General features: G+C 36.5%; 2 protein-coding genes across 2 annotated transcripts in view; one reads left to right on the plus strand and one right to left on the minus strand.

Moving 5' to 3' along the window:
* LOC117315087 (WNT1-inducible-signaling pathway protein 2-like) overlaps nt 1-9,728 on the plus strand; it is a 109,869-nt gene extending 100,141 nt beyond the window's left edge. The window contains exons 4-5 of the mRNA XM_033869235.1: nt 702-880; nt 5,449-9,728. Coding sequence (XP_033725126.1) covers nt 702-880; nt 5,449-5,721 — 452 coding nt within the window. The 3' untranslated portion in view covers nt 5,722-9,728. The remainder of the gene's footprint in view (nt 1-701; nt 881-5,448) is intronic.
* A 2,138-nt stretch (nt 9,729-11,866) lies between these two features.
* Nucleotides 11,867-23,883, minus strand: LOC117315116 (neurotrypsin-like). The gene is made up of 4 exons (XM_033869260.1): nt 23,739-23,883; nt 18,898-19,112; nt 16,664-16,805; nt 11,867-14,300 (listed from the first exon to the last, which is right to left on the minus strand). The coding sequence occupies exons 1-4, from the start codon at nt 23,873-23,875 to the stop codon at nt 14,123-14,125; spliced, it is 672 nt and encodes a 223-aa protein (XP_033725151.1). The 5' UTR covers nt 23,876-23,883; the 3' UTR covers nt 11,867-14,122.
* Nucleotides 23,884-24,148: the final 265 nt, after the last annotated feature.

The following is a 24,148-nucleotide window of genomic DNA, read 5'->3' on the forward strand; positions in this document are numbered from 1 at the left end:
TGAGTCCCGAACACATGGCATGTTCAGCCATTTCACAACATTTGCTAAAACACGACTTTTACTCCGTTAGACGTAAACTACGATAATTCCCTTCAAACACTACTTTTCTTAACAGAAGGAAACAGCTCTAGAGCGGAAATATTCAAAACCTGCTGCGAGTGCTCGCAAAACCAAATCATTTCTACAAGCTTTCAACTGACTTCCGACCATGCCGGTTTCCGAGACGGAGCGTAATTACTAGTTTCTAACCACAAAAATACATTTAAAAAAACATTACAGTAAAAATACATGTTTGATAGTGGCAAGATATATCTTGAAAAAATCCAGTAACAAATTAAGGAAATGATAGGGTGCAGTTACAAAATATGTTAACATTAAACATTGTCAAAGTTTACCCCTGTCTGTCACCGGAACAAAAGTGAAGCATCGAGGATCATAGGTAATATGGCTGGCTGCTACAATTTCCGGAACGAAACAAAGAAACGTTACACATTTTTCTTCTTTCAGATGGCATTATTTGATTTGAACCGTGGTTTGAAAAGGCAGCTCAAAATTGGAAAATATTTGTAATATAACTTAAATGAAAAAAAAATTGTTCCGAGTTCACAGAGCGATGCAGGCCCTCTGGGCTTCTTGTAATATTTTGAATGCCCATACGACATATTAACTCACAAACAATCAAACTTTACATTACATTTCAGAATCCCAGTCAAACACGCAGTCATCCACACCCGGTCCAGAATGTCGGGAAAAAGATAAAAATTGGAGCCCGTGTTCAGTAACATGCGGGGTAGGCACGTCGACGCGTGCCTGTGGACAATCAGAGCGGCAGACCCGTCTTTGTTACCTCCGACCATGTGGAATGAATGTTACAACGTTGGTAAGTGTATCATCTAATGGTTGTACAGACGACACAGCACTAGCTCAATAGAAGCATCACATTAGGATGTAATTATTATGTACAGACAAGGCATACAGCTCAAGTGTTAAAATTCAGATAGCTTTTGTTATTATTATTAATTTAGCGTTAATGCGAATAACAATTTCACCAGTTTTGGGTTTGGCATTTCAGGACATATGACTCTCCCCGTTTAGATGTTTATCTCTCGCTTTCTTTTTCCAAGTTTTTGAAAAGGCAAATTCTGCATTTGTTTGCAATCGCATTTCTCCTGAGCGACCAGATATATGGCTTTCCAGTAAGTGGCCAATGTTCTGTACTGAAAACTTTGTTGTTTGACACTGTTTCCTTACAAGACTAAAATCTACTAAAGTGAGTTTGCACATTTACCAGATACGGACTACGGACACTCTAGCCACCTCAAGTTCGGGCTGGGATAATACTTGGTATTTATATCAGTCATGTGTTATCATTATGTTTCGGACAACCGTGTCATTCAGTTCATTTTGTTTTGTTATGTATTTGTCTATACAATGACTATTTAGTTTGTTTGACATACCACTAGCCAAATCCCTTGAATATTTTATACAATCTGGTCAACAGCAGGATATATCACTTATTTTCTTACTCAGAAATGCAACTTTTCTTATCTAATTTTAACCACCCAATACATACACATCCATTTTAAACCAATTGGAATTAAAAACATTATCATGCTGGTTTTCCTTGAATTCAATAAACCCGATTAGCGTTATTTGTCTATAAACGCCACTTGACACCGTCGACGTAAGCAGTTATATGAAGTTCGACTGTTCCAGCATTGACATAGATATTAAAGATAGAGAAAGATATAAAATATTATATACACGTAGTTGGTGCTTAGTGGTGCTTACTAATTTGTGAACTGCTTTGAGACGGCTTAATTGCTGTGATAAGTCTAAAAGAATTTTCAACTATTATGTTATATAAGCATTCATATAAATTCATAATTGCTGGCATGCTAAGTGAAGCAATTACTGCCACTGAGCGCTGGTCAGTCTGGGTGTCGTTAACAGCAAACGGACAGAGAAGTTTATGGCCGTCAACATCTGTCAAAGTTACTTATAAGTCAATTATAAGAGTATGTTTTATTAAACGAGGCGACCTCGTACACATACAGTGTATACATTACACTATCATCTGGTTTAATGATATAACGCTGTTTACACAAAGGACATCATAATTCGTTCCTACACAAAAACACCAAAATGGCGACATAGTAACAAAATCGTACCCCTTACCCCAAATCATTAAATTGGGGCAAAATATGAACACACAATTTGAAATAGCATGAGGACCTTTTACAAATACAAGCAGTGTAAGACCAGGTGGTCCGGAAGAGTAAGCGTCTTTTACTTCATTTACGACACCCGCCATACAAATCTTATGTCAAATCGACGACACCCGCCATACAAATCTATGTCAAATCGATGACACCCGCCATACAAATCTAGGTCAAATCGACAACACCCGCCATACAAATCTAGGTCAAATCGACGACACCCGCCATACAAATTTAGGTCAAATCGACGACACCCGCCATACAAATCTAGGTCAAATGACAAAGACCCGCCATACTAATATAGGTCAAGTCGACGACACCCGCCATACAAATATATATCAAATCTGGCTCACACTCTCAAAACTATGGTGGTGACAACTGTATCGCTACTGATTTAAACTAGCATCGAACACATCAGAATTCATATCGTATTCACAAGACAAGAAAACATTTCCGAATGGGATCAAGGTGTCGACCATAGAACATTTCTGAACGGGATCAAGGTGTCGACCATAGAACATTTCCGAATGAGATCAATGTGTCGACCATAGAACATTTCCGAATGAGATCAATGTGTCGACCTTAGAACATTTCCGAACGGGATCAAGGTGTCGACCTTAGAACATTTCCGAATGAGATCAATGTGTCGACCATAGAACATTTCCGAACGGGGTCAAGGTGTCGACCATAGAACATTTCCGAACGGGATCAAGGTGTCGACCATAGAACATTTCCGAACGGGATCAATGTGTCCACCATAGAACATTTCCGAACGGGATCAAGGTGTCGACCATAGAACATTTCCGAACGGGATCAAGGTGTCGACCATAGAACATTTCCGAACGGGATCAAGGTGTCAACCATAGAACATTTCCGAACGGGATCAAGGTGTCGACCTTAGAACATTTCCATCTCTCAAAACCTTAATTTACCCATTCGTACTCGATATATCTCATAGAAATCGTGATACTGGCAAAAAGTTCTTCAATATCAAATCAACGGGGATATATTAATAATGTACCTTTCGGAGGCAGGCATGATTCTGTTCAGAAATGGAAAATTAGAAATGGGAATATACAAGATGTCTGATTTTAACACTGATTTTCACATTTAAAAAAAATTGTGATCTTGATTATTTTTCAAACGCGGTAGCATACTTACGATATTGCGATTTGCGTCTCCGCGCGGTATTGCGTTTGTAAGTATGGAGTAGTGATTTCTTTGTCCACTTGATGCATGTTTTTGGAGATTGTTCCCAGACTATCAATTACATATAATAATATTGTTTTGCTCACACTGAATCCTGTATCAATAAACTGGATTGATTTACATACAAACACTAATATATTTGACTGCTTTTTAAACACAAAAGCGTGAATCGCTTTCTGATATATTATACGTGTATGGAGTGACGTGTTTGAACCTTTCAACATGCGACATGTTTCTTTATCAGTGTGTTCATCTACACCAGGCTTTCCTCGCGAAGCTGGCTAAAGGTTTAGTGGCTGGTGACAGTAACGGTGTAGACACATTCGTCACGTCGGCCTTGTCAGCGTGTGTCGGTGTGTAGGAAAAGAAATAATTTTTCAACATTTTATTGCGACGAATTCTTGTAGAGGTTCTCTCCAACCAGAACGAAATTGTATTATGCAATATATTAAATGTCTATCAAAATGAAAAGTTTACAGGCCGTTGACCGTTCAACCCTCGACAACTACAATCATAAACGTATAGCTATCCTGATACATATTGATATGGCGTATTCCCCCATAGCGTACAGGGCGTCTCTGCCTTCTTATCGTGTTTGTATGGGTTTGTATAGTGATAAAATGTCTCAAGATGCCGGTAGAGTCTTGTCGGTCTCTAGGTTTTCCAGTTACAAATTGTGATGTATTGTGTCGTTTTCTTTAATGTTTCCAGTACTCAATAAATATAAATTAGAAACTGTCATTAAAGTCATGTTAACTTTCAAGAAAAACAATTCATTTTATGCAAATCGATGTTAAACAACATAACAATAAATTGAAGTGGAAAATTAGTTTGTTTATTTGTTGTCACAGAAGAATTAATGCTAATGATACTGATCGATGATGAGTTAACACTGACAAGGAAGAAACAACAGCTCCTTTTCTTATTAGGATCAGTGAAAGTAAAACGAAAGAGTGGATCCCTAGTTATCTGTCCTGCAGAAAGGGCGAAAGAATTGCACCTGCGTTGCATGATCGTAGGAGGCGACTAAATTAGATATGTTATCTTTTCTCTTTTTTTTCAAAAAAAACTTCTTTTCTTACTGTCTACACTGAGACTGCCTCGCTTTTGGGTCGATAGCTTGACAATCGCCCCTGTGCGGAAGGCCTCTGGCTCTGTCCCCTGATCGTTATACCAGAGTCTATGAAATGGGGGTTGCTACTCTTACTTAACGCTCAGCATTTTAGGGAGCGGTGCGACTAGTTTGCCCGTTGATAACATAATATTACCGGATGAGGTTCCCTGCTGGATGTCTTGCTAAGTAAAGTAGCACTATGAAGTCAATATCAGATTTGCGCTACATAACAAGGAGAGAAACACGAACAAACCGCATCCTCCATGTACACATACACTACACGCAAATTGTTGATGGACCGTAAAACAATATCATACAATACAAAACAACACATGGGAGGAAATAGCCATATATAATGATAGTACGTTGAAATATTCACCGGCTTACGAAAAGATGTCTTGTATTTTTGTCACTGACTTTATACTGAGTTACAATTCGTACGTAGTCTTGCGATTTATCATGATTTCTTGACGGCAGACTGCTGACCTATTTTTTCTACATCAAATGCTTTAAAAAAATCAGTATCATTTCAATATCATCAATTCGTTCTGTGATATCCTGACATGGGAAATATGTGGATACTTTAATAAGAAATTATTATTGCATTGGTAATATCCTAAATTTCCTTATCGTCGATAGCAGTCACAGCTTTATTTGAAGATTAAATATGTTATTTGAATTCAAAACCTATACATTATATCCCTTACTGCCCGAATACGAAAGTTGCAAAAAATACACTCGCTAACGCTCGTGTTTTTTTAGCTTTTGAAAAAAACTAACTAACTCCAGTTGAAGAAATACAACATGTAGCAGCCACTCGTTGTGTAACTTTTATTTATTACACAACGCGATGGCCATATGGATATGAATTATGATAATTCAATTGTTGTGTGAACTGTATTTCAGGGCCGGAGTAAATGTACACCAACAACACGTACAAAGCACAGACGACATATCGAGTACCAGTCTTCCGGACAAAACTGTACCAGCATCAAACCGTTCAGGATGAAGTTCTGCACCACCTGCAAAGACAACCGTTGTTGTTATCCCAAACGACAACAAACCCGGGACATTGAGTTTCGGTGTGACGGAGGAAGACACGCATATTTAAAGTTTGCTTGGATCAAACGGTGTATGTGTAGCCGGAAGTGTCAGAGAAGAAGGAGGAACGGCGTCTAATTAATACGGAAAGACATAACGAAATGAACTGGATATAGTCAAGCTGTACACCTCCTATACGTTAAGCGTTACGTACAACGTTTATGTACATAATAACGATGTTGATGCATTGTCTCCAGGTTGACGTACATACCGATATAATGAATATAGTGAATGTTGAGTGTTTGAACTAAAAAATATATCTGAAACATTTCAATGGGATGAACGTCGGCTTATGATCTCAATTAGGTTGTTAAGATAAAAATCATTACGGATGCACCAATGTGGATACTTTTAATATTGCATACTTTGTGCAGTTGCAACATGGAGAGGCAATAGGCTCTCGTTAGTTGTGTTATAAAAGGTTGTATTAAATAATATCTTGTAATCTGATTGATAACACTAATCCCAAACATTACATGCGACATTTCTTGTCGTAAAATAGTGATCCAATGTCTGTGGTAAAATGGTTTCCTAACTTTTTATTGGGTTTACAAACATGATCTTTGGATTATTGTGTCACTTAATTGTTCACGCGGTGAAAAGTACTTGTCACTTATTTTAAAGTTCACTGTCAGCGTATGAGATGTTGAGACGACGGATACGTTATCATTTTCTATAGAGAATTTATACAATCGATAAAATACCTTATTGGTGCTCACACTACTAGTACACTACAACTTGGGTAGACGTAAACCAAGATGCAATTATTTTTAGTTAACGAGGCACATTAATAAGTATGGTTGACGGTTTACAATCTATCGTAGGTATCGTATCATGTCTACGTCAGCCACTTCTCATATTAGTTCATTAGTGGAATATCGAGAATATGATGGATACGTGCCTCTTGTGTCAACACGTATCTTAATTGATCTAAACAGTTACAACACAGTGAACTAACGTTTTCTGTATGTGGTTATACACATGTAGTCCTACATTCAATCCTCTCTATGTTTTGTATATATATATATAATATCATAATAGACTTCATAATCCTCTATGGGTATATCTTCATTTAATTTCTGTCAAATCTGCTCAGTTACGACACCAATTCATAAGTAGTATTGATAAACATTAAAAACAGAACGTGAGATAACCCTGCAAGTTACATCTCCGAATGATAAACAGAAAAATATTTTTATGAATGCCGAGAGGATTCACCCCCCGATGCATGGTGGACTTAAACGTTAACCTATCTTTAATTTATGTCTAACAGATCTAGACACACGTTAAATCTGCAAGTCGTAGATAATGTTGTGATTTTACCAACTCATTTCCTTGGCCGTCGCGGCAGTACGTCTGATCGATTTTGACTTCTGATGCATTCATCGCATGTCTGTTATTCGTTAAAATAAACCAGTTTGCGCATGCCTCTATGACATAAGTTCGGCGGCTTATTTACGTATAGAGAGTGGAGTACCGCATTAGAGAAACATGATAGTTTCCTTGCTTTAATGATTGCAATTATGAAAAACTATGGTATTGATTCTCACATTAAATCATTATGTTATGTCCTATCATTTAACATATTTTAGTAATTTTGTCAAAATGTATGTGTTACGGAAACACAGACAGATTATAATACTACTGTAAATGCAGATGGATATAATGTGTGCATATAGGACGTGGAATATATGAAATTGTCATCGCGTGTTGACGTCCAAACAAAGTTGCACGTGACTTGTTTACGTCTACTGCTGTAATACATGGGATGTTGACATTATACTACCATAACGTATGACGTGTTTTCATCATATTACAGTAGCACATGGCGTAGGAACGTTATAATAAAGTAACACGAGCACATGGCGTAGGAACGTTATAATACAGTAACACGTGCCGTATTGACGTCATACTTCAATAACCCGTGACATGTTGACATATTACCACAGTAACAAGTGGCGTGATGACGTCATTCTGCAAAACACGTAGCGTGTTGGCATACTACAGTAACATACGACGTATCGACTTAATACCTCAGTAACATATGGCAGTTTGACGTCACACTACAGTAACACGTCACGTGTGGACGTCATATTACAGTAACACATAGCGTATTGACGACATTTAAGCATTGAACTGCTTTTCAGTTGGCAGTTATTGGATGATAATGCCAACTGTATGTAATGTTTTTGTCCAGTTGCCATTATCAGTCAAATAACTGCTAATAGAAAGCAGTTCAGTGCTTGCATTTATTATGTGTGATTTTTTTAAAATCACTATGATTAATGGAATGCAAGTTCCCCGCCTTTCTCGGCTGTGAGCCTGTTCATAGCTCTACCATGTTGTTCTACGCAAAAACAAAGTGCGTAAGACAAAAGAAAATCAGACAAGAATAACCAATGAAATACAAATATTTAATGTAAAAAATAATAATCATGAAAAAATAAAATATGAACAAAAGGGAAATGTGCGTTTAATTTATTTCCCACAACTGCGGTGTGCTTCATTTGGTACATTATTAATGTTCCGGTTTGCAGTTGATGAGATGATAATGTTCTACAACTGTTGGTAAGGTTATATATTGACAATGCCATAGAGTGGTAAAACTACCAAAGTATTTTAAGGCGTATTGAAGACATACTATCGTTACACGTGACGTGTTCACGTCATACTACACTATTTACATTTCCGGTATGTGTTCGTTATATGACCTTACTAACGAAAAATCGTTAATAGGTGTGTAAACTTCTAATTCGACGCGAAGGAATAGCCGGAACCCAGTGCACACATGCGAAATTAGTGTGGATACGTAACGACTAGTTTCGTTTTCTGTTTCGATTTTTCCAGCTAATTATGAATGGAATATTGTATAATTAAATAAGCATAACGGTGAAACAAAGAATTGTTAGAAATATCTTACAGGAATCATAAAACGATGTTCATGTAGAAATGTATTTTGTTTATTCCTGTAGTTGACAACCTTTCCCACTAAATTCGAATAAGCTGTTTAGAGTTTCCATTAATTGTCCGGCTGTTACGTCAATTCGTAAAACCCAGCAAAAAGAATGCCGATTTGTTGTTTTGTTAACTTTACTAACGTTTTTAAAAAAAAATACAGATATTTTTTAAAGGACGTTCATCATGTTGAAATATCTGTAAAAGAAATGCAGTTTACACACGAGTAAACGACAAAAAATAGTCCTTAAGTAACATCTGACATTGCACTACTTACATCTAGTTTGTTGATACATATACTACACCTACTCCTGTCACCTTCAGCAATATATCGCGTCTTTACGTCATACGACATTTACACCTGTCGCTATATACATAATAGATATTTAGTAACACTTGGGTTGATATCAATTGAATTTAGATTTTTAAACATACCACCGCATGTTTTATGTGTTTTAGCCAAGAATAGCAATTGTATCAATTGTATCAATATCAGTTGTGTACTATTTTCATTGTTTCTAATTCTTGTACGTGGCGTTGTTTTTCCATGTAAAAGAGTCATTGTTGATAATTGTATAAAAAAAATTGTATTATTGATACTTGTATATATGTTGATATCGAGGTTGTACTGCACACTTTGTCCACATTACACATAGCTCTTTGTCTATTTTTCTGAACTATTGATATGGATATATTCATTTGCCGTCAAAGTATGATGAGACATTGTAATGCGACATATTCATATTTGAAAAATAATGATAAAATCTAAAACATTTACTAATACCTTGTTGATAGAATTAAAGGACATTGCTTTGTAAGACATACAGAAAACTGGTAACACGACGTAATAATTGAAGGCTGTCAACAGGAAACATGTTGCTGTGTAACTTTACCCCATCATCAACATATCATACACTGCACATTAACTTTGTATGCTAAGAATCACTCCCACCCGACAGTATCGTTATAGTTTATCATAGTATCCAAAACTACATATGTAGGTCTTTTTCGTGACACGTACATGTTGATATATTTGTGAATTGAAATCCTACACCCATGTCTGTATCATGTCTGTTTTTAGTGTCAGTAATACGACGGACACATGGTTTATTAATAAAATTTGTCATATTCGTATTGCTTTGTTAGTTTGTGTAAACAAACATATTAACGCTTACCAACCATTGTTATATGAGGCTACGATTTTAGTTAACATCACATTACTGCAAGCGAATCACTACCATGTGATTGCAACTCAAACATCAGTTAAGTTGACTTGCCTTTTCTATCTAAACGTTCAAATCAGAATCAATACTGATTATTCAGACTAAAAACTAAGTTTCGTAACAAAAAAAAATCCCATACGCGTGATGGATGAGGTTCATAGCCGCTGTCAATACATTTCTTTATTCATAAAGTATGAAAAGAAAAAAAATGCATTTAAAGGATGTTATTGACTAATGTGTTACTTGTTGCAATGAAAAGAAGAATAGCTGACTTGAGTGTACCGTCCACATTCTCAAGGATGATATAAACATGCACATTACTAGTATTGGCAACGACCAATGGCTTCACCTTTAAGTCCATAGATATTTCTAAGTCACGAATTTTGGTTGAAAAGCCCATTATGTTTCATAGATACATTGAGTATATGCCGTTTTATAGATACATTGAGTATATGCCGTATAATAAAAAAATCCTTATAAATGTCAAATACGCATACCTTCCTCCAGTCGTCCTGATGAGAGGCCAAATGTGTTAACATCATGAAGGGAACATGCGTTGAAATGGATAATTAGGCCCACAATAACGATTTAATTCAATTGATAATACGTTAAAAAGGAAAAACAATTATAGTATTTTGAATTGGTGTCACAATTCACAAAAAAATTGAAGTGGTAAATAGACGATCGCTGGTTCAAAATAATCCATTAACTAAGCTATAATTAAACGAAAGATGTAACATTTAAAACGAAATCAGATAAAGTTGGATATTTTTTTTAATTGAGTTGGAAGCAATCAAGGAAATCGAGACATGACAAAGATTGCCACTCTGACGGAAATCCTGGAACAGCCTTCAATGTTATTTGTTGTGATGTTTAAGTTTTGTTGTTTAAAGGGAGATAATCCATCCTTCAATCACGCAAAATTTTGTTGAAGCATACCCATTGATCTAAGATAGATTACGACATGATATATACAGAGAAAGCTAGGGAACGTCGTCTGTTTGTAAAATTTGGTAATTTCATTCAAAGTGTCGTCAACATTTTATCAGGCAACTGCAACATTTATAAAGAGAGAAGAGAGATCAAACTTTAACATGATACCAATATATCACATGAGAACAGTCTAGTAATTTCACAAGCAGCATTGAGTCAAATCTTGACAATTTCCGTTAATCAGACGATCGAGAACAAAACAAAACAAAAAACAAAACAAAAACGCAAAAAATAAAGACGGTCTACACTCCTCAGCAATGTCTCCCTTCGTGCTCCTTTGATATATTTTCCTCACCGATGAATATTTGGGCCACTTCGACCACGACCATGCATATGAATTCATGATATCTAGCCCTCTATCTGATTGGTTGGCTATTATTGACCTTGCCGTCCGACCAATAAAATTGTATATTAGTCGGGAAGAAATGTCAAAATCTGGATCTTAGGGAAGGTGGGCATAATTTTTGAAATTTAGTCAATCATTACGTGCCATACATGTTACGGCAAACATAAAAACTAAAGTCAGCGTTTACTACCTGCAATCTCAAAGTCAAAAAATCTCTAATTTAAATATATTGAATTGATCAAAATGACTTCATAACATAATAGCCTTTGTTATATAGAACGGTTATGTAACTCGGCCAATGAAGTTACTGCTAGTGATGTTTAGTTAACAGCTCTTGTTGTTTTTTTCTAATTTGCATGACCTGTATTGACTGTGTACACTAAGGCAGCACATCGATGACCAGGTATTAAACAAATCGTAGCCGAAACGACGGTCAATCTACAGTCACATCGGCCGTTCACTAGAATAACCCGAGTCGACTTCTTTGGAAGTGAAACCACTATGCGTGTACACTATCACTACAAGCTGCGCTTACCGTACAAACTTCTATACATTCATCTAGTACACTCTTACCACCAATAACTTTATTGGGTTTGCTTACCAACCTGTAGAATATGTTTAAGGAAAGAGGCAGAGTTGTAACGTTCGGCAATGTTTTGTCAAAATTGAAAAATAAGCAGAGCAAACCAAACCTGTACAGGTTTTGCATTTTTTATAAAAGATATAAATATTAGAGATATGCCTAAGGCACACAAGACAACGGTAAACATGCATTGTGGTCACATCACCTTTTCTCGAATGTCTTTCGTACACTCATTGTAATACAACACAAATCGTTGACAGTTTCCTACTTATCTTTATGTCATTATGTCGCCTCTTACTCTCTACTATTAAACCTTGCACTCAATCTTGTCCATGGATGAGTGTTGTATGGGGCCGCGGTGGCCGGATGGTTTACATGTAGGTGTCCCGACCGAAATGTTATCACTAGACCTCTACCTCTGGTTAAGAGTTCGAAGCCCACGTGGGGCAGTTGCCTAGTACTGACCGTAGGCCGGTGCCTTTTCTCCGGGAACTCAACGCAGTTGTCAATTTGCTTCAGTCAATCCAACTGTTCACGGCATAGCTTAATCCAACAGTTCACGACAGTGATTAATCCAACAGTTCACGACAGCGATTAATCCAACAGTTCACGACAGCGATTAATCCAACAGTTCACAACAGCGATTAATCCAACTGTTCACGACGACATAGATTAATCCAACAGTTCACGACAGTGATTAATCCAACTGTTCACGACAGCGATTAATTCAACTTTTCACGACAGTGATTAATCCAACAGTTCACGATAGTGATTAATCCAACAGTTCACGACAGTGATTAATCCAACAGTTCACGACAGTGATTAATCCAACAGTTCACGACAGCGATTAATCCAACAGTTCATGACAGTGATTAATCCAACAGTTCATGACAGTGATTAATCCAACAGTTCATGACAGCGATGAGTCCAACAATACGATTACGACTTTGATTGTTATCAGTTTTGCGATAGTTAAGATGACGTCAGTCTATGCTAGCTTGTTTCATGTACAACACCCTTGCAATATCAAAGTCACCCCAAATAACAATTCCACAGAGTTTTATTCACGATAATACAGAGCCTGACACAAAGAATACTTGTTATCCAGTCACTAGTAGTGTTAAGCAAAGTTCGTTAACATAATGTTCCATCACTAATCCACAAGGGGTGTAATCACGGAAAGCATTGACACTATCCAAATGCTCTCCAACAGGACCCTATCAGTCCTTGCCATTGTGATGGGGTAACTATTTAATTTCCCAGAGCGTAATCCTCACTGCCCGTATCAGCGAACGGCATCACCATATGGTTCAGGTAACACTCTGAAGGGTTCTAGGGCAATTATTTTAGGCTCAGTAAATTTCACATGGCCAATTCAAACACTAGTTTGAAAACACCTTTTTTTCAACACGTTCCATTACACATAATGGAATACAAAACAAAACTGGTTACCACCAACAACATAGCTATTGTCACTACTATGTATAGTTCTGCTATCACCAGAGTTTTTCAACCCGCTCGTGTCTCTGGATCCAAAGTATATCAAGAGGTTTGTCTAGATTAATTTAGTTGCGATACGGATGGGGTTTAATCTTGATCTGTAGCATTACCTGTGCTAATTGTGACAAACAAACCAGCATCATCTCTCTGTCAGCACTTTGAACACTTCTAATAGAATGTTCCGATTCCAAGCACTTTCGTGATAAACACTTTCGAGTCCCGCATTAGGAAACTATTTTCAATTCTATGGATTCGAAAGCACTATTTACCTATTTGAAAGAAATCGGTCTGTTCAATAGACTTTGATTTTTATCTGTTTTTAAACTCAAATGAAATAATTCAATAGTATTTTGTTTGACCCTAAATTACCATAGCTGTCGATTGGCCGTAAAAACTAAACAAACATATGATCTTTGGATCTGGCCTCTTAATAACGGATGCATTTTATTTCCAGCAAACTTTTCAAAAATACAATAACTGACAGCTCAATTCCAATAAAGAAAAAAAAATCTCGATTTCCTATCAATCAGTAGATCGTGCAGTCCCATGATAGGCTAAATGTTGCTTACGACTCTAATGTCAGCAGAAGCAATATAAAGAGTCTATATAGTGTCTATGAACTGGTGTTGTTTAAACGATTTGATTGATCATCAACAAATTTTGTTACATCTTTCCTACAGCTGTATCATGAACTTGGCATTGGGGTGAAATACAAGTTTGATTTAGTAAACATAATCAAAATGTAAGGTCAAGTTGACACACCCACTCAGCCACCTTACGAAACCAAATACACATAAAGTCATACAAAATAACTTATATAACTGAATAGGAAATCATGCAAAAACAATGTTTTTTTTAAAACAGACTACCGGATGCGATTCACGGAGGACTACAAGTGACGCCAAATTCGCGTGAGTTTGAACATCTTGGCTCATATTTCCATCCCCTGAACGAGCAGTATTCCAGTCTTTCTTCGTTACCATAACATGAAACATACATCATCCATACTGTATGTGTGCTTCCACCAAAGTATGAATAACGGTGGTATGTTGAGTAACTGTGAATAAACAAGAAGGTAAAGCGTCGTTACTAAAATCATAATAACATAATACTTCAAATGTTGTGTTTAATTGATGTCAGTTTGAGATTGACTTACAGCAAATATTGTTTTGTTTTTCGGAGTTAAACAGCAAGAGTTCCCTGTAGAATACAACAATGAGCCAATGTAGGGACCCGGGGAAATATTCCGGATAGCTCCATAAGCATCGTTGTTACCCCAGGAAAAACTCGAGGACGAGATCTATTCTGGAAGGGGGAGGGATATGTAACCCTAGTAAATACCAACTACAAACTACCGCTTGGCTAGAGAGATCGTCTCTTTAGCTCGATCAATTGAGCGTAAAACTTATAAGCCAGAGGTCCCGGACTTGAGCCTTAATGGAGTCCGCGATTTGAATCCAATGTTCAATCGCTCTGTTACACAAAAAGAGAAAAACATGAAGATCCCAAATTGTTGCAGTGGGGCAGAACATCTTTAGTTTTTTCAATGTCCCCAAAATAAAAGGCATTTGCATTTCTTATTTATCATATGGATAACGCCATTAAGTTCAAACAAAAGAACAGAGCATGTTTTTTCAAGAAGACATTTCATGGTTCCTTCTATTATTGTAAAGGACACGCATATAAAATGGTTTTCATGCAAAGATGGTGTTTTTAAATGTCCTAAGAAGCAAATACGATAACTGGAATTTGCTGTTGTTAGTTTCTGTAGTCCTATGTTTATAAATAGGCATTTAAGTCCAAACATGGAGATACACAAAAATATTTGGGCCTTTTAGCGTCAAAAATGAAAAATATACCTGATTAAAGAGGACAATCCTACAATATTATTTCTTTGTTTTTTCAACAAAATATGAACATGTTGATAATGATGCTAGATATCATAAATGAAGAGCATTAAACGAGATTTTCTTAATGACCAAAATTTGTCGTCCATTCTTAATCATGTGCTTAAAAAAAATTCAAAACAATATAAAATAAATTGCAAAAAAAAAGAATACGGAGTTTTGTTCAAGGTAACACAAATTTGTTGACATTATTTAAACAAAAATAATCTGAGCGGAAATCTCTGGCATTGAAGTTTTTTTTATAGTAAACTGAACTTAAATATTTGTGATTTATACTACATAGGGACAGACTACTTAACTAAAAACACAAGGACAGACTACTACACTAAAAACACTGAAGTGAAATTTTAAGTTGGCCAGTGACATTTCCTGATAACTACACATCTGACATATATTCTCTATGCTACTGAAGTTGGTTTACATATTAAACCTACTAATCTTAGTTCCAATATGTCTCTTCTTACAATTGATTGCTCATGTCAGTAATGGTCTATATCGTAGTTCTAACTGTACATACGACCTTGAATAATGTCCCCTTGTCAATAATCCCCATAGAACCCCGGCTGTTGTTCCCTTGCCACCAGTTCCGACATTACCCTCGATGATGTCCCCTTAGCACTACCTCCAATATGACCCTAGATGTTGTCTCCTTGTAAGAAGTCCCCATATGACTCTCGATGTTGCCTCCTTGCACCAGTCCCTATATAAGCCTTGATGTTATTTCCTTATCACCTGTCCCAAATATGACCCCGGTTGTTGTCTCATTACCACTAGTCATAAATGAATCTGGATGTTGTTGTCCCCTTGTCACCAGTCACAATATTACCCTCGATATGTCCCCTTGCATCATTCCCCGTACAAGCATCTGTTATCTATTTATCAATAGTCACCACATGAATCCGTATGTTGTTTCCTTACCATCAGTCCCTATATTATCCTAGATGTTATCTCATTATCACTAGTCCCCAATATGACCCCGGCTGTTTTCTCCCTGCTTCTAGTCTCAAATGACCATGGATGCTGTCCCCTTGTTGGCAGTCCTAATGGACCCTGGGTGTTGTCCCCTTGCCACCAGTTCCAATATGACCCAAGATATTGTCTCCTTGCCACAATTCACAAATGACCCTTGTTGCTGTCTCCTTGCCACTAGTACCTAATGACCCTGGATTTCGTCCCCTTGCCATTAGTCCCCATATGACCCTGAATACTGTTTCCTTGCAGCCAGTCCCTAAATGACCCTGGATGTTGTTCTCTTGCCACTAGTCTCAAATGACGTCGAATGTAGTCCCCTTATATAGAATACATGATCGTATTAACAAAGCAAGGAAACCTAGGTTGATTAGGCGAATGCGATAACAATATCATTACAGTATATAGCTTATGCTATTATTATTTAAAATTGCAGATTCTTTTTAGCATAAAATACCGATATTTTACTGTTGAACTCATAAAACATCGATCACACAAACACCTGTTGTCAGAGAGTTAAGGACTTCCATCTAACTCGCCTTACCTGTACCCATGTTGTCGACAAATAACTCTACCAATGTTGGAATTGGTGTTGTAATCACAGACGGTTCCATAACCGGATGGTCCATAGATTTCCACTCGTCCTGAGTAGGCATCCGTTCCACCAACCAAGCGTATATCTCCGTCTTAAGTAATTAAAACTAAGTAAATATCTAGAGATTTAACCACAAAGTCTACTACCAACTATGGATCAATAGGAACTAGGGTACCATAATGCCAAAAACACTACCCATAGGTGTTTTGTCTCTCAATGCAGTATAAGTATCATTACTGTTGCCATATATCCCAATAAAATGTCAATGTTTCAGAAACGTTTATGGTAATATACCGTCTATCCTTCATGTACAGTTATACAAAGTTTCGTGAGTTGTGAATCACAAAGTCCATTGCTAACGTTAGACCAATCGATAGTCAATATATTGTAATTAGTATACATGTAGTTCGTTTTCGTCAACAAAATATGTAGCAAAAATATCTACTGCAGGTTATTTATTTGTATACAAAAAGTGCCTCGGAATATATCTCTATATCTCAAGAGGTCAATAGTTAAATTATGTTCATATGAAAAAATCTTTGAAATAAGATTTTGATAATTATAATGAACTGGTCTTTAAAGATAAGACTGAAGTTGAATATTCGCAATTAGAGCAAGGTATAAAATTCCTTTAGACAATGAATGAGCCTTCATTCTGATGCAAATAAAAGCACTGCAACTGTATCAAACCATTGCTTAGCAAATGACTCACTCTGCCATGTTCATGAATTTTATAAGAGTTGTCTTTCTTTGAACATTTAGCTGGGTTGATGCGATTAAGGATGTAATATCTTTATTTACATTTGCTTAAGCGGCAATGTTTTTGTTTGTAATGATGTAAGTGGCTACGTAACCCTGAGATGCAAGGTAAACTTGAAACGTAGATTTTTCGGGCTACAATAGATTTAATTTATAGGCAAATCGTATGCTATAATACCAAGTCCTGAGTTAACGTTTTTTAAACTTTATTTTTCAAAATATCAAAGCGTTTCTTTGAATAAAACGGTCTTCTTGAACACGTAATTCTAACAATCACACATCTTATCAATAATAATTTACGTTTTACCATATAAGATTTTCTTTTTAAATGAAAATGTATTGTTTATTAATATATCTTTCTTGCATAGGCATTTGTCATTAGGTAGTCACTACTCGGTCGTCTTCCCAGACATTATAAGTTAAAATGTCAGTTAGACAAGACATCATAATCGAATCAATTTGTATTTCTTCTTCTCATTAAAACTGCGCTGAAACAGCTTAAACTTGTGCCTTACTTGTTACATTGTCTGATTGGTCAACATTTTACAGCAGGTGTTCTAGATTTAGTAATTAGATTTATACATTAACCTCTCGTGCAAATTTTCGTCATTGCAAATTGATCTCGCATTTAATTTTGTCTGTGCAGAATGTTCATAGGGTATAATATATAACTAGTTGATATTATATGATAGTTTGTGTTATATAACTACTTGATATTATCTAATAGGGTATGTTATATAAATAGTGGATATAATATGAATGAGTATGGGGATTAGCTTCGATTAACCTTTTTTTTAATTCAATCAGACTAAAATATCAAATGCACACACACTTAAGCAACTTATCTCGGTTTCCAATCCTTAAATATCAACGCATGGTATTCTTTTGTCGTGTGGCAATGATTTAAAGATGATAAAATGAACCAAAAGCTGTCGTGAGAGCCGAAAAAGCATTGACTATTGAACGGAAGCTATATAGCGGTTTTGCAACGAGCAACGACCGATCTGATTGGTCGACAGATATATAAACAATTCTAACTATAATCGTCGACCAATCATCTGTCAGTTTCAACACTGCTCTACAGATATCTTCTTCCGTTCTACAGGCGTTGCATTGTCTAATGTTCAAGTGCTACACCTTGAGTAGAATGTGGGGCTAATATTTGTTTCTATAAATACTAAATAGACGCAGACACATGTGAAACTAATTGATATACTTTATCATCAATTTTATAATATAACTAGTGGAATGGGTGTGTTATATAATTTGCAAGAGTTGTATAAGCATGAAACATTAAGTTGAATGGTGGTTGGTACGACGAAATATTATTATGAGGGCATGGTATTTTAAAGTGTATATAGATTAGACTTATTGAATGACAATACCACTTCGTGTATGTACATTGTAAAACTTGTAATACTTACATGGTTCCTCTGTTGTATTAGAAGTTGGTTTACACGCCACACCAATGCCCCTTTGGTTCGTGACAGAATACGTGAACAATAACTGTACGCCCCACCCTCCGTTGGGACAGTCTGATAATCGTTCTTCGTCCCCATTACAGTCTACATCACTCAGCCACACAGGAGCGTCGGCCTCGCCGTTGCCAAAGAAAGACCCATACACGGCCCGACCACCACTGTAAATAATACCGCATACACTGGTAAACAAACTGTGCAAAACAAGTGTAAGTTATATTTTCAATTACACAAATCTTGTATATAATGCTTGATCCCATAACAACGCTTGTTTCACATAGCACGAGATAAAATTCGTAACAGTGTATTCGTTGATACACCGCGTTATGTAACCACTTTGAAAGCCTCTGATTGGTCGTTGCTGACCCAAACAAATCCGATTGGTTAACCTCTTGCATTTGACCACGGACTACGTTTATGATCGGTTATTATTTTTGTTGTCGTCTGTCAATCAAAAACATCAACATGGCCGCGTTTTCCCTATTTGCCGGTATTCAACAATAGTGTTATTGATTAAGAGGGATATCGAAAGATAGAATAATCTGAAGTCGTAAAAATTTGTCAATTTTTTAGGTGATTTTTCATCTGTTTTAATTGTTTACAGACACCATACACCCACTTCTGGTTCTTGTGCCCCAAAAATATTTTGCAAATTTAGAAATTTCATGACTGATTTACTCGTCATTTAAAACAATACACGCAATAATTCAGTATCTCGAAATCGTCATTATAAAATACAATGTTATTGATATGGCTGTAATTTTTTTTATCAGTTTCTCCTTTTTCAAATGATGAGATGATATAAATATTTTGAAACTTTTAACATGATATTAAGTGTGAAACCATATTTTAACACAACGTAAGTGGCCTAAAAGGCCTGCACCACCTATTTGAATACAGGGGTTTTATCAAACATGAAAAGTAAATGTATGGCCATTAAAAATATCTTTTATTGTTATGTACACTGTATCTAGAAGTCTAAACCTTGCCCATAGAGCTACTACGAGGAAACAATATTCCATGAAACCGATATTAAAATGCAGTGGCAGTTTTTAAGAATGGTTTGAATATATGTCCCTTGTACCTCTGGATATATTTAACACCGTCCAAAATATGTGATAATTGATAATCACACTCAGTGTGTAATTCTATGTTCATATGCGCACATCCTGATAAATCGTGATATTTGCATTCAACAGTTATTGTACATCGATTGTGTGGCAAACACGGGTGATGACTGCATAATTCCAAATTGTAAAATACGATTGATAGATTGGGGTAAAACAGAAAAATCATTCAGAAACTTTGATTTTCAAAAAAACGCTTTGCTGAAAATATCCTGACAAAAGATGGCTTGTTTGTAAGAGATGGCAGTATGATCTGTAAGGAATATTACACTGAATGTCTGAGGGAAATACCACATCCTGATGGTAATTATGGTCAGAAATCCCCATCGAGTAGTAGATGTACAGACTATACAACTGATGGGAATTGAGAGTCCCCTAACAAAGAGTACACCAATCCCATCTCTCCTGAATATCACTGATGTCAAGTACTGGTGTCAAAGACTGTCCGTAATAGTTTACTGCTCCAGAAACATCTGTGGTGTCCTCCTGATGCACGGATTTTCCCTGACCACATCATTGGTGAATACTTGCACCCTGATATGGAGGTATCTATGACCGATATGCAACCGATTCAAATTAAACTGGGGAAAATATCTGTACAACTAATCAGTGATCTCTCTGAGATAATAAACAGGGTGTCAAACGATGGAATTTCACCACAGTTACGGTCTACAAATCCACGTGATATCAATTGCAAGTCATGGACTGGTGGACTAGAGACAAGTTTCAGGAGATGCAGAAATTGCGCAAATCTGGTATTTCAGATTTTACTGAGTGCACCTCTTCATAGGACATCTGGCTGTACTTCTTGGTGAAACTAAAAACTAACCTTTCATGGAAACAGTTGACAGTATAATCAAAACTGATCTAATCACCATAATATAGATATTTTCAGAGTTGTTGATGTTTTGAACACAACAACTGTACCACACTATCTTGGCACAGCGCATCTTACACAAGACGAAACCCTGTTACACAACCCAGCTTTTACAAGGACATTTTATAGTAATAATATAAGCCTTATCTTAGATGGTACATCCATTTATCTGCACAAAAGCAGTCATCATGAGTTTCAACGGGCATCCTACGGAGGGCAGAAAAACGTTTCAGACCTTCAGCGCGAGTAGATCGACATTCAAATGGCGACTCACATGACATCTTTCTTGCAAAGAGACAATGCCCTTGCAAAGTAGGTTGCAGACTTGTTTGTTTTTGTTTAACGTCCTATTAACAGTCGTGGTCATTTAAGGACGTGCCAGGTTTTGGAGGTGAAGGAAAGCCGGAGTACCCGGAGGAAAACCACCGGCCTACGGCCAGTACCTGGCAACTGCCCCACGTATGTTTCGAACTCGCAACCCATAGGTGGAGGGCTAGTGATAAAGTGTCGGGACACCTTAACACTCGGCCACCACGGCCCCAGGTTGCAGACGATCCAAACTTGACACGAAGAGCCAAAGGCAGAAACTTGAATCTTCAAAAATATCCTTTCTTCTGTTGAATTTTGAGTACCTTGAGACATTTGCATGTGACATTTACCAGATAAAACTGTCCCCTGGTTACATTGTTTAGCACTAATCAAATGATAGTGACTATGAAATCTTGATGTACCAGCATGCTGATATTATACGAGATCAGATTCATTCACGACAAAAGTCGCAAACAAAATACCATGATTGGATCCAATTTGAAACGAACAAAATGAAAGTTCTTATCAAGGCATATCACTGCATTTGTCCTGCAGCAAAACAGACATCAGGTATATGCGCTCATCTTGCATCGATGCTGTAGTATCTTGGTTATTACATGCATCAGACAAATTCCAAAACACTCCAGTCAGCAATTCTGTGTTGTAACCCGGCAATACAGATTTCAACTTCACATGTGCTCGCATATCAACATAACATCATCCTTTTGCAAAGCTAAAGAGATGTCCAGAAGGATATAATGATAATGCAAAGTTTTCTTGTGCGTTTCCTTAGTGTTTTGCTGACTTGATACATACCTCTCTGGGATCTTACTATGTGTTCAGAGATACTTTGATAAATACTATCATCTCAAAATTTTCAACAAAACATTTATATCGTAAAAACAAAAAACTGAAGATAAATTCCATAAACAATCATATCAATAACATTGTGTTTGATATTGGCGATTTCGAGATACTGACTCCTTGCATATAATGTTTTAAATCACAAATTTACCGGTGATGAACATTCATTGACATTTACAATAAATTAAGCAAATATTAAGCGCCAAAATGTTGCAAAATATTTTTGGTGCACAATAAGTGGAACTTAAACGGCTAAAAATATGACTCCAAATTTCGATTATTTGTGTTACATGTTGACTGCGTAGTTTTGTATCTCTTAATTTGGGGTCATAATTTGCACTAAATCATACTCTTAAAATAGACAATCTGGAAATCTGACCTTTAAATGACAAATTTGCCACTTCAAGATTTTTCCAAATTGTTACCATAGTAAGTTTTCATAATGATCCAACAAATCACACAATATTTCGGTGCACAAGAACCAGCAGTGGGCAAATCGTTTCCGAAGAAATCTGACACGGCTGAAAATATTACTAAAAAAATGACAATTTTTGTCTTTAAGTTGATGTTACATATTCATTGCGTATATTTTTTCTACATATTTTGGTTCGTAATTTGCAGTAAATCATACTCCTTAGAAAGCAAAATAACAAGACTACATCAGATAATCTATTGATACAGTTTTGGAGGAAAAACTTACCCCTGCTGTACACCTCTAGTGAGCAACATTATTTTGGCCATAGCACAGGCCAATGGGACCTTTTGGATTTTTAAACCTATTTCAAGTGTTCACTCTGATGATGAAAAAGGTCCTTTACATCAATGTATCACAGATCATAGCTAAATTGCTTTCTGACTACGTGTAATGTTTCATAAGGAATGGTTCAAAAAGACTAACATACAAGGGATAACATGAAAGGGACACTACTCTTAAAAACAAACAAAAAGTACAAAGAAACAAACGATCTTAAGTGCTGACAATATGTGCTGTGTATGCTGCGATGGAGAGAGGATGGGTGGTGGAAAGGGCATCAAACTATTTAATAAAAAATAAAAAGTATTCTGATGATACATCAGTGCAGTTTAAATACAACCTAGCTTGGTAATGTGTTCGACTACCAGCGTTGCAAAGGTTGATTACACCCGATTAGTATAAGCTAGTTACATTTATGAAAGTATGTGATATATATGTGATCGATGATGTCTCGTTTTCCATTTTTACGACATTTTGTGTAATTTCGGACGTTGTACGATTACACATCTGTACCTACAACATTTACCTGTATCCTAACTGTCCACAGACCACCTGTACCTACAACATGTACCTGTACCTACAACATGTACCTGTACTTACAACATGTACCTGTACCTACAATATGTACCTGTACCTACAACATGTACCTGTACCTACAACATGTACCTGTACCTACAACATGTACCTGTACCTACAATATGTACCTGTACCTACAACATGTACCTGTACCTACAATATGTACCTGTACCTACAACATGTACCTGTACCTACAATATGTACCTGTACCTACAATATGTACCTGTACCTACAATATGTACCTGTACCTACAACATGTACCTGTACCTACAACATGTACCTGTATCCTAACTGTCCACAGACCACCTGTACGTTTTCTGTTTTCCATGGTAAATTATTTGCGGGTTCCCATACGGCTCCCCAGTGTCCCGCGTGATACACCTCAACTCGTCCTTCCCATTCATTACTTCCATTCATTAACCGCACTTGACCTGAAAACAATTGTATTAACAAAGATTAAATCGCAATCGCTGCCTTGGAAAGTTGTGTATTGCTAAAATTAATTCAACAATATTAATGTGTTTGGAAATTTAGATGGTCACGATCTCGGTGCGAAGTTGATGATTTTCTACAGTAAGTTTCATGGTTATCTCTAAATGGAACATTATATAAAGGGGACGAAATTGGCATGTATATTAATCACCTCCTACTCAGTCTTAACAAAAATTCGGATCAAACTCAATATCTTGG

Source organism: Pecten maximus, chromosome 2 (genome assembly GCF_902652985.1).
Source record: "Pecten maximus chromosome 2, xPecMax1.1, whole genome shotgun sequence".
NCBI lineage: Eukaryota > Metazoa > Mollusca > Bivalvia > Pectinida > Pectinidae > Pecten > Pecten maximus.